Source organism: Diabrotica virgifera, chromosome 8, assembly GCF_917563875.1.
Source record: "Diabrotica virgifera virgifera chromosome 8, PGI_DIABVI_V3a".
NCBI lineage: Eukaryota > Metazoa > Arthropoda > Insecta > Coleoptera > Chrysomelidae > Diabrotica > Diabrotica virgifera.
In genome coordinates, this window is record NC_065450.1 from 134,662,264 (window position 1) to 134,675,527 (window position 13,264).

The 13,264-nt window shown below is 31.6% G+C and overlaps 2 protein-coding genes across 3 annotated transcripts in view; both read left to right on the forward strand.

Moving 5' to 3' along the window:
- Window positions 1–477: 477 nt before the first annotated feature.
- LOC126890384 (methyltransferase-like protein 22) overlaps window positions 478–13,264 on the forward strand; it is an 844,950-nt gene continuing 832,163 nt past the window's right edge. The window contains exon 1 of one of the 2 annotated variants that reach the window (XM_050659270.1): window positions 478–611. The gene's annotated coding sequence lies outside the window, so the exon portion shown is untranslated. The remainder of the gene's footprint in view (window positions 612–13,264) is intronic. The other variant, XM_050659272.1, reaches the window with a different exon arrangement.
- On the forward strand, window positions 741–2,030 carry LOC126890383 (UDP-sugar transporter UST74c). Its single transcript, XM_050659266.1, has one exon. The coding sequence runs from the start codon at window positions 924–926 to the stop codon at window positions 1,914–1,916; it is 993 nt and encodes a 330-aa protein (XP_050515223.1). The 5' UTR covers window positions 741–923; the 3' UTR covers window positions 1,917–2,030.

The window sequence follows — 13,264 nt, forward strand, 5'->3', positions numbered from 1 at the left end:
AATAAAATTTTATTATACTAATAACTTCAGTTAATTGATTGCATATACAGGAGCTTTACCAGATGGTACGCCTATGCACACAGCTGATCCAATACACAAACACCTTCTACCTCGTTGACAAAAACTTATGAGTCATCCACAGACGTTCAAGATGGCCGGTTCCGCTAGAAATTTTAGGTGTTGTTGATATATGACACACTCCTTCCTGTTTATTAGAGGTAACTACCGACGTCGTCAATTGCGACGTTGCCTTTTTCACTTCATGACTTATAAAGTAAACGTGGCTGTGATATGAACGGATTAAACAACATTATGACAGAAGCTCGAAAGAAGTGACTGTGAATGAAAAGCAACGTTTTACGGCTTTGAGATCAAATGACAACAGAATTGTTCTCCCGAACTTATCGTCCATCTTTGACATTTTGACCGCCCTCTGTCGGGATTGGCTTTCGCGTATATTTTATATTATACGTGTTCTGTGAATATGACGAATATTCGTGTTCTTTGCAATTTGATGTACTGTGAGAATTACCGAAAGTGAAAAAGTGAAACGCTAGTGATTTTCTCGATATTTATGGCAGTAAATTGCAGTAAGCTTATTATAAAAAAAGGTAAGATTATCTTTAAACTAATTGTGTATTTGTACCATGTTTACAAATTATTATTCTTCAGGATAAAATTTAAAATTCTATTTATATTGACATTGAACTGACATCGTTGACAGTTAACATCTGTGTCCTTGCCTTTTGCCTTGCATATCTCATTTGTTGTGTTGTAGGCCAAGGCGGTATAATCGTATAATGATATCATATCTGAATTCTCAATTAAAATAAGGGAAGAGTGGAAGAGTTCAGTTAGATTTAAACTTCCATAACGACAATGATACATTTTTGTAAAACCAGCGATATAGTGTAAACAAAATCATGACTCGATCTCAGGAAGAAATTAATGAACAGTCCTTGTTCTGGAAGAAAGTGTTATCAGCTGTATTTTATGGTATTTCATCTTTTATGATAACAGTGGTAAATAAACTGGTGCTGACGACGTATGGTTTTCCTTCATTTCAAGTCCTAGGAATAGGTCAAATGGTTGCTACAATAGTTGTCTTATTTACAGCTAAAAAACTCAGAATAGTTAGTTTCCCTAGTTTGGAAATGAACACATTTGGAAAAATATTTCCATTGCCATTGATCTATATAGGAAATATGTTCTTCGGCTTAGGAGGCACCAAAGAATTAAGTCTTCCAATGTTCACAGCTTTAAGGAGGTTTTCCATACTAATGACAATGATTTTGGAGTTGTATATACTAGGAATCAAGCCGAACTTTAGTGTACAGTTCAGTGTGTATACCATGATAGTAGGTGCCATAGTTGCAGCTATAAATGATCTTGCATTTTCAGTAAGAGGTTACGTATTTATTTTCTTAAATAACTTTTTTACTGCTACTAACGGGGTATATATGAAGAAGAAACTGGATTCTAAAGAGTTGGGGAAGTATGGACTTATGTTTTATAATTCTTTATTTATGATAATACCATCTATTTTATTTGCAATTTATTCGGGTGATATAGAAGCTACTTATAACTACCAGTCTTGGAATGACACACTATTTTTGGTTCAATTTTTATTATCTTGTGTTATGGGATTTGTTTTATCTTACAGTGTAGTATTATGTACATATTATAATTCTGCTTTGACTACAACAATTATAGGAACTTTAAAAAATATTTGTGTGACTTATCTGGGTATGGTGATAGGTGGAGATTATATATTTTCTGTAGAAAATTTCTTGGGAATTAATATAAGTGTACTTGGAAGCTTAGTATATACTTATGTTACCTTTAGAAGAAAACCAACAGTTGTTCCTTATTCACCTATTGCTACCAGTGATCCAAAGTCTGAAAATATTGTTTAATGTTAATAGATTAATTATTACAATGCCTTTTTTGATAATGTACAAAAGTCATAGCAATTATTTGATATAGGAACAAATATTATTTAATAAACAGGAATCTTGTTTTAAATCTCATACTTTGACTTAATTGTATTTCGTCACACACTAGAGAAACGGAAAAATTGTTTTAACGAAAAGTTAATACATATGGGATCCTCCGCATATTGGATCCTCCGCTCAAAGAGTGTCTCGTAACTCAAAAAATTTTAAAATCGGTTTTATTGCACCAACAGTTTAATAAAACTATAAACTCCTATCTCGCAAAGTGTTACGTCTATGGGTCAAGTATTTATCATTAGATGACACTTGTGTCATTATACGATTATCCAAAATCAATGATGCACCAAACACAAACAGTGTCACATATTGATTTGTGCAAAGCATTTTGATGCTTTGCTTAGTGTGAAAACCTCGTATCTCATTAAATTACAATTTTACAGGAGAGGCAAAAAACTGATTTTCTGCATAATATAATCTAAAAACAAAAACTACTGTTACATATTTTAATTTGAGCCAATTGAGACAAATATCTGATCTTGGCCCAGAGCTGAAAGTGTTAAATGTTGCTATTAAATTGAAAATACAAATATTAACTATGAAAAGTATGTAAATATCCTTGCAGTATATAGAGCCTTTGCCCAAGTAACTATGATAACCTCGTATATCTTGATATACATGTTTTTCATCTAAAATGAGGTTGTTTATGATTATTTATGAGGTTTTCATTTTTCATAGCTTATTGCACACCTCCAAATACTAGGTTGATACAGTACAGATCTTTTAATTTAAGGTTTATAAAATGTTTCTATATGCCGGACTACCTTTTGTTGTTCACAAAAAAACATTTCTCCAAGTCGAATTTCTTAAACAAACACTCCAAATTAAGTACCAAATTCTTGGTTATAAATATACGTGGTATTCACACTAAATCAAGAGAGCAATTGATATACGTGGTTTCTTTTTTCGGCTGTAGAAAATAGTCTGGTGTATTTGGATTTTTTCTAACAGTTGAAAATCGTGAGATACAAGGTTTTCAAACTAAAACCACCAAAATGTCATTTTCGAAAAAAAATGAGATACGAGGTTTTCACACTAAGCCATCGATTTGTCCATCTAGGACAGTGTTTCTCAACCTTTTTGTGCCATGCCCCACTTTAGCCATTCCAAAAATTTTTATGACCCCCTCCCCCCCCCAATGTAACATACATAATAATTTTGAATATTACAAGATTAAATTGGTCCTCTAGAAAAGATGGGTTTTAGGAAGAAATCACTAGGAAATTGTTATCGAAACAGTACATTTTCAAATATAATAAAATGAAAAACTCAAATTAAGATTCCAGATAATTTTAATATGCATATATTTTTCTATATTCATTTATTATTTTAATTTAGTTTGATCCTTGCTCTTGATTCTTCCTGCACAGAGATTTTATATTAGTTTCCAATTTGGTTAGCTTCAGTCTCAAGTGTCCATGTTGAGTTATATCCAGCCAATTTCTATTTTAACAGTAAATCATTTAAGTACATCACCAAATCCACATTCAGCTCAAAATATGAAGATGAAAACGGTAGTAATAATTTTCTTGCACATTTGGTTGAATTTGGGTATTTGATTTCTGTTTTCCCACAAAACCATACCGCCGCTCATTTTATATTAAATAAAGTTTTAACTTATTCATCATTTTGCAATTCTACAAGTTCTTCTTGATGCTGCGTATTTGATATATCAGACAAATCCCCTAAAATTGGCTGCATCATCCATGTTGGAATTTGTTTTAAATCAGAAAATCTTTCTTTTAAATCAGTCGATAGAATATTCAGAATATTCAAAGTTTGTGTAGTTAATATGTTCCTGACATAACTCAACATGAGTAATGAAACCAAATTTAATAATATTTTCGCTTTTGCTTCGACAAGAATTTTATTTGTTCCTTGAAGTTGCTTATTTAATATATTTAGTTTTTTAAAGATTTCGGCTAAATAACTCACAAACACTTTCCATCCTAATAATAGACAATTCCATAAATAAATAATGAATGTGTTGCATGTGTGAGTCCATACTAGTGTAGTAAAGAAAAGAGAGACGTTCTCACAAAAAATTTATTTTACTACTGACGACCGGTTTCGCTGTTTACAATTTATACAGCATCATCAGGTCCGGTTAAAGTAAAATCAAATGCTACAAATGCTTTTTGTAGCATTTGATTTTACTTTAACCGGACCTGATGATGCTGTATAAATTGTAAACAGCGAAACCGGTCGTCAGTAGTAAAATAAATTGTTTGTGAGAACGTCTCTCTTTTCTTTACTACAATTCCATAAATCTTTTCAAGTAGTTCCCTTCAGATAGCCATCTTAATTCAGTATGAAGTAAAAGTCTCACATGGTCTTCATTTTGTTCTTCACAAAATAACTTTAAGAGACGCTCACATTTGGCATTAGAGTTAATAGCATTAACACACTTTCTTAGGGAATGTAGTGCTTCATATAGAACAGGAGAGATGTTTAACATTTTTGTGCATAACACAATGTACAAGAATCACTTAAGCAAGCATTTCGTTTGCCATCACATTAGGAGCGCCATTAGCAGCACAAGATGTTAAATTTTTCATTATTGTGCTTTTACAGAACAACATTTCTTTAGCAAAATGCCCTATATCAATGCATCTCACCTAAGTTACCAATACTGCTTCATTATCTCTCAAAGTTGATTCATTCATTTGCACAAGAAATTTCTTGTTTTCAGCTTTTCAACCAACAAGTTGTTTTTCAGTATCTTCACCCATTTCGTCTATTCTTCTGCTAACAGTATTGTTACTGAGTGGCATAGCTTTTACATTTTTGTCATTACTTTTTGTCTTAAAACATTTTAAGAAACATTTTAAGAAATGCTGATATTGACGGTTTTATTAAATTCTCTCCTGTAGTATGATTTTTTCCAGTTTTAGCGATGAATAAAGATATTTGACTAGGCTCAAAAATAAGATTATTAGATGAAGTATGAGCAGTACCTATATAGAAACTTTATGTTTTTCACAGAAATTTAGCATTACATATAAATGGCCCATAGCGAAAAGGTAAACTCGTGTCCAGCCCATATTCGAATTCCTCCCCTTAAAAATCAAATTGCCCCCCTGTGGGGTATGGGCCCCACGTTGGGAAACACTGATCTAGGATGTGTGTAAAGCGTCGTTTGTTGAGTTAAGACAGTATGTGAATACTTGATTCAAAACAATCTGCGTATGTGCTCAAGAAAAGTGACACATTTATCACTTACCTATTTATATTTCTTTTTGCAGTATTTTGTATTTAATGTTGTTACTTGTATTTAAAGTTACATCATTAAAAAGTATAAGTCTGTTAACCAGATAACAATAATATTATATTATATATTCTGTACTGCAAGTGTCACTTTTGATAAATAATATCTCGTAAATTTTTCGTTATATTATCTGTATAGTGTCACAACTCAAAAAAAATTTTTTAATATAATTAATACGCTATTTTATAGAGCTTCAAAAACCATTGTAACGGACTAAAATAGTTATTGTAATTTTAATAGTTTTTGACTCAAACCAGAAAATGTAGGACAAACTTTAAACATTGTTTTCTCGAAACTTTGCTCTTTTGACTTATGACACTCTTTGAGGGGAGGTGCGATATAATATAAATATAATATATATTACATCTACTTTATATTTATCTCTGAAAAAAAAAAATAGATTTGAAATCAAAACAATTGCAGTTGTGGATGACTATAAATCATCTAAGATTAAATCTAAATATCTAATTAATCCCCTATTAAATCATCTAAGATTTTTTGCTCCCTATCAATTCTGATTACTATGGAAGTCACTATAGTCAAAACCATGCTAGATAGCAAGTTTGTAATAAAGTGATGATCAATGGACCTCAAACGGTCCTTGATTTAAAATTTAATTTTACATTCTTGAGAAGTGTAAATTATTTAATTTTGTATATTTTATGTTCAGCAATAATGTTGAAATTTTATTGTATTAAAAGCAATTGAAATGCATATAAGATTTATATATAATTTATTACACACAATAAAATTAATTGCATGAATGACATTTTATTAAAGTAATCATTCAGTTTACTAATTAACTACTAAGTGCAGGTTTCACCAACAACAAATAAATCAGTGAACAGTTATTTGTTGAATAAAATTTATCAGTCCATTATTGTTTTATTGTTATAGATATTTAAAGTGAGAATTACTTGTCATTAATTCGAAGAGTAAATATTTATTTGAGAATATGAAATAAAATAAATCTTATTTGACATTAGTGAAACATACATGTGTCAGATTTATTGGTAGTACAGTGGAACCTCGATAACTCGGATTAATCGAGACTGCGGCCGATCCAGGTTATCGAAAATCCAGGTTAGCCAGAGAATATGGTAAAAATTAATAACATACGGTATACTTACAGACAAACTCCATTATAATTGAAATAACATGAAATATATATGCACAGTACCATCTAAATTACGTATAGTTGTATAGATAGGGTTACCATAATTTATTAAGGCCAAATCCGGACAGGGGTAGTCCAAGGAAAAAAACATAAACTTGCCCTTGCCTTTTGACACCCCCAAAGTTAGTATTGGTATTATCAGCACAAAGGCAAATTACATTTGAATCAAGAGACTACTTTACTTAATACATTTTAAAACATGTTCTACTAAAATATCAGATGTTTCACCCGGAAGTTCATCAAAAAATAAAAGTTTCACGTTGACACCTTCATTTTGCTTAAAATAACGAACACATACCGGAGTCAGTTTGATTTCGTTTCTGTTTGAACTATCAATTGTAACCGTAATAAAATTTGCATCTTTGAGATCTTCGAGTAATTTGTTAAATATGTTTTTTTAAATATTTTTTTTAGTAAAGAAAAAAATTCGGACATTTCTCATATCCGGACGCCAATCCGGACATGCCTTTCAAATCCGGACGAAATCCGGACGTATGGTAACCCTATGTATAGAGTATAGAATATTGTTCATTTCTTGGTAAAAAACTCATGCATAGACAAAAAACACGCAAACACAAACCTATCTGAAGCACAATTACAGAACGGAAGCGAAAAATACGACTGTACTACACACAATACGGTCACAATCGGAACAATGTTATGTTATTTAAGAACAGTGGAGACTAAGACCACTGTTTAAAAAAGAATTTTTTAAATAGTCTTTTAGTCTTTGACAATGAATGTCGCTCTGCTGTCGTGTGCCATGAGTCATTTTTACTATCGCATAGTTCAAATTACACAAATACACATTATCTCTCAAATATATTACATACATTTTTATTGTTGAAATGTTTGTCTGATGAAAATCGGTCCGGGTTAATCGGACTTCCGGGTTATCAGGGGCCGACTTATCGGGGTTCCACTGTATAACGTTATTCATCGAATAAACCACTATTTGTCGTTTAGGCATGGTAGGCAAAATAGTGTAATACAGTTACACACTAGGGTTACAGTATGATGGCTACACGTTATGCATTACACTGTGTAAGGTAGTTAATAGGTGGTCCATCTGTCTCTCTTTACCGCGCGATCCCGCGTTTTGGAAGACAAAGATGGCTAGACCTCTGACAGTGAATATTGGATAATGACATCTTTGAAATTGGTGTTACACCTCGATGTGCAGAGCGGCCCATACCTTACGTAGTCTATTCTTAGATGTCTATGGGTATGAGCCGTTATGTACCTAAATAAAGGTGAAGCATCAGTATTCTTTTTGAGTAATCTAGCTGTCTGTGTCTGTCATAGGTGCTTAATTGCTCGGTGAAGAGAGATAGATAGGCAACTGATGGAGTACTTCGTATTTCACCATTTTGCTCACGATTTTTTGTCTATTCTTATCATGTCTATGGCTACAGCCCAAATTGGGCCCAGCCTCCTCCATCATTCGCTTGCAAGCATTCATTTCTGAAGATATAACAGGGAAATCCCAGTGGTTATTTGTACACCACAGTTAAAAAAAAATATTATGAAATAAAAACACTTATAATGTAAATTGGTTTAAAATGTTTTTAAACATTTTTTGAAAAATATCCAAAATGGATTTAAAAAGATTCAGAACGTTTTCAGTCTTATCTGATCATTCTCAGTGAAAAATGTCTATACATCTAGTAATTGAAACTAGGCACAGAACGAGTTCAGATGACCCTTAAGTTACATAATTGAAGTTATTAATTTTATCGCCAACCGTGACTAAAGTCATTCATTATAGTACTCATTTGACGCCATTTGCGGCAGTAAAGTAACACTTTATTGTACTGAAAGAAGAATTTTACTTTACCTGCCGCAATTAATCAAAATAAACTGAGATTGAATGTAAGTGGTCGATGGCAGTAATCGATTATTTATTTGAGTGAACTTAAAATTTATTTACTTTAAAATTAAAAATATTGTACAACATTTACGTTATTATTAATTAAATTTATGTCAGAAAGTGAACTTTTTCATAAAACATAAATCAAAACTACAGATTTAGTAATTAGGTACTTATTCAATATTGATAACAACTATCGATTAAACATCGAAATCGGCCATCATGCAAAAGCTTTCTGTCATCGTCACGTCATTACTGCCATACGACATTTTTATTTCGTCTAAAATTAATAAAATTCTTACATCTTTTAAGTTTTGTATTAATGCAAATACAAATTGTATATTATGAAACAGAGTTTTTGTTAATTCGATTATATGTATATAGGACAGTGGCAGATATTAATGATAATTTGTTAGCAAATATATTTATTTAGATTTTCTACTACTCATCAAGGGAAAAGCAACTGCGCTGCGGGAGGCTACACTTCATAAACAATGCCGTAACTATTAACGGTATTTTTAATTTTTGGTATTTTATTTTAAGTGTTTCAGTTGGTTTAATATTTAACTAAAAATACGATTAACTGTTTAAAATATATTTATTTCTTTGAAATCATAATAGAAGTATAACGTCTTACGTGCGTACCAAGTACACACACACACTCTTTTTTCATTAGGATGTAGTTCAGTAAGTGTTAATGTTTTTTATGATTGCCGATAAAATTTTGTATTTACCACGTCAGTAAAGACTTTACTGACTTGGTACATAAATAACTATTATAATACTTATTGTGACACGATGGGCGCAGCCAGGATTATTTTCAGTGGGTGCATTTGAATTTGACGGGGTGCATCTGAATCTAGAAATACTGTCATCATCATAAGTGGCTCGGGAATCCGTTGTGGATCTTGGCCTACTCGCAAAGAAGTCGCCATTCCTGTCGATTCCTAGCAACTTCCCTCCATCTTCTTACACCTAGAATCTTTAGGTCTTCTTCCACATCATCAATACATCTTCTTCGTGGCCGTCCTCTACTTGTTCTGGTTTTGAAAATGTTAATTTCTTAGTGTTTTTTTGGTGATCTGACATCTTAGCAATATGTCCAGCCCTTCTAAGTCTCTGCACTTTAACGAATTTCACAATATCTGCATCGGTGTATAACTGATACAATTCAAAGTTGCATCTTCGACTCCATAGCCCATTTTCATTTATGGCCCCAAAAATCGTTCTAAGAATTGTTCTCTCAAAAATACCAAGAAGTTTTTCATCATTTTCAGATAAGGTCCACGTTTCAGCCCCATATATCAAAACAGTCTTATTAAGGTCTTGTATATTGAGCTTTACTGCACGTTTTATATTTTGATTTTTTAAATAGCTACCAACTGTTAGCGAAGCAATATCCGCTGTAAACTCTACATACAAGACCAGACTATCTTACCATCCAAATCTGCTCGCTACGAACCTGCTCAACATTTCACATGAAAGAAGATTAAAAATACATGACCCTTTGGACCACTAGTATATCTGGAGAAACAGAGTGCAGTGTCATAGTGCGGTGAAATAATCAAGTTTTAGTTTCAGTGATTTTTTAATCTTTCGCATTTTTATTTTTGTTTTTAGACTTCTAATAACCATATTTATTTGCCTGTGCTGTCTACTATACTAAATTTTATCTATTATGTTCCAAGTAATTGGTCTGTTGTATGTATTTTAAAATTATAATCTTATATGTCTTACAGGGTGCTCGCCACTGGGCGGCTTCCCTCTATGTTATTTTACAATAGTTATGCATATTGCTTATTGTTTGTGATGAGATAGATTGTAATAAACATTGGATGTCATTAAAAATTTTTTTTTAAATGTTTCTGGAGAACGTGAACTGTTCTGTTTGCTATTGCTATGCGTCTTTTTAGTTCGTCACTTGTCGTGTTTATTGCGTTTACTAGCGATCCAAGATATGTGAATTTCTTGACTTGCTCAAAGGTATATTTGTTAATTTGAATTCTCATAAATACTCTTAACCAATATAAAATCTAGAACTCTACATGTAAAAAAATGTACTTTCTTTCCGGACAGGGGGCGCAATTGCACCTCCTTGCAACCCACTGCCGGTGCCCATGTATGACACTAGGTCGATGTTAAATGATTACATTTTTTTAAGGGGAACATACAGATCCCCGCACGAAATCATGAACGTAGTCCAATGAGTTTTAACAACCAATTGATGAATGGAGACTTGCTGATTAAATTACTAGGTGTATAGACATTTTTCACTGAGGATGGTCCGATATGACTGAAAACGTTTTATACCATTTTACATTAAAAGTGTTTAATTCATAACAAGTTTTTCATTCCTTTCATCATCATATTATGCTTTTATGGTTAATATGATTATTTGAAAGTATCTGGACCAATAAATACATCGTAATGTAAAAGCTAAAAGCTTTGTTAACAAATTAATTTGATTTTGTAATTATTTGTAATTAATTATTTTATAAATTATGCTATTTTATTTACCAATCGATACTGTTTTAAAATGGAATGGGACTCAACATAAATGAATAAATTATTCTGTACAGTGAGTCAACACAATAAAATCTAATCATTCAAATGACTTATAGACAGCCCAACTCATACCATTATTTTTTAAATATGCTAACATTATTAGCTTGAGCACTAGGGTTAACTAGATGAACTCAAACATTATTGGAAAATAAATTAGTAGGTATAGACTAAATCTGCAATTTTTTCCATACGCTTTGGGAACTATTCGTTTTTATTGTTGTAAGTGTTGGTAATGTTGGAATTTTCTAATTACTCTTATTTTTTTATCCTCTTGTTACTTCCATGTTAAATCTTTCTTACTTCTAGCGATTTGCTTTTTATTACATCGCTGTCTACGAGTCTACACGTTCAGTGCTCTTAAGAATAACGAGAGCTTCTAAACATCGTTAAACAACGAAAGATCTCATATCTAGACCATATTTTAAGAGGCGACAAATAAAATCTTTTAAAATTACTTTAATAATATAGTAGTCTCCCGTTTTATACCTCTAACGCGGCTTTGGAATTATACAGGGTGTTTGGTAAAGAATGGGCCATAGCTTAACCTCAGGTTCCTGAGGTTAAAATAGGCCGATTTAAGCTAACTTACCTTAGTACAAAGTTTATAATAACCGAGATACAGGGTGTCAAAGTTAAACTTTTTTTTTATATATTATTGAATATTTCCTGACAGGCATGAGATATCAACACGAACTTTGGTATGTGGGGGTTTTTTGGGACGAGAAAACTAAATTCCCTACCAAAAATTATGTGTTGTCCAGAGGGCGCCACATATGCCTTTCAGCACTCCGTTAATACGTTCAATTTTTTTATCCGTCACTCCGTATAATTTTGACATTAAAATTTTTATTCCCCTATTAGTTTTGGGTCTTAGAAAAAATTTCACCCTGTATACGTTTTTTAGAAACTCTAATATACTCTAATTTTACAAATAAGAGAAATAGACAATTAAAATGGCATACTTTTTTCCCCACACGATTACTTAATTTTTTATTAAAAAATCAAATTTGACTATGCATAAAAAGTTTGGCAAAGTTTTTGCATAGATTTACAAAAATGAACTTTTTACAAAAATTAATTTACAAAAACAACGTTTTTCTTAAAATTAAAAGTTTTAACATTTTTTTTTCTATGACACGTCTAGATCTAAAACTCCCCATAACACTTCTTTTGGACTTTATAGTTTAACATTAATAGACGTGATCAGATAAATAAATTTTAAATTTTTTCACTTAATTTTTGCGATTTAACTTTGCAATTCACGAATCTGCACCTTTTATTTTTAAAAATTCATAACTTTTACGAGAAGAAGACTGAAAGTCTACAACAATTTTCATAGTCTTCACAATGGTAAGAGATATGTGCTGTAAAAATTTCAGAAAAAAAATATTAAAATGGAACAGAGTTGTAGCGAGTTAAACCGTGATTTCATTTTTTTTTCATTTTTAGGTTAAAATTCCGATTTTGACAAATTTGTTTTTTTAATAAAAAATTAAGTAATCATGTGCGGAAAAAAATAAATATGCCATTTTAATTGCCTATTTGTCTAATTTGTAAAATTCATATTAGAGTTTTCAAATCGCGTATACAGGGTGAAATTTTTTCTAAGACCAAAACGAACTAATTTTTTAAATCCGGGCCTGATTTTTTTCTAGTTTGAATAAATCAGTTGATTGGATGGTAACATAAATTAAATATTTGTTCAAAAAAAATTAATTTTTGTAATAAAAGTAAATTTTTTTAAATCTATGGTTCACTTTACCAAACTTTTAATTCATAGTCAAATTTGATTTTTTTATAAAAAATTAAGGAATCGTGTGCGGAAAAAAATAAATATGCCATTTTAATTGCCTATTTGTCTAATTTGTAAAATTTATATTAGAGTTTTCAAAAAGCGTATACAGGGTGAAATTTTTTCTAAGACGCAAACGAACTAATTTTTTAAAGCCGGACCTGATTTTTTCTAGTTTGAATAAATCAGTTGATTAGGTGGTAATAGTGTAACGATTGGCCAAAATAAGAGACACATCGATCTGACCGTTCAAAAATTATGACGAATACAAATTTATGTCAAAATGCGAAACTCGCCCTGTATATTATTAAACAATGGGAGCAGACACTTTTTAATGGTCATTTGTTATTCCCCATAGGAGCCTCTATACGAGGTAGGAGTATGTACAGTTCCTCATGACTCACCCTGTATAATATCTGAAATGCGTGTAAATTGTGTGTTGATATTCGTGTCATTAAAGGCGGAAATGCATTAAGCCTGATTCTCATTAGACATGCAAGGAACCGGACCGGCAACGGCAAGGCACGGGCAAGGTTTTCGGAGCCAATTCACACTGCGAAAGGCTTGCCGCGGGTTGGTT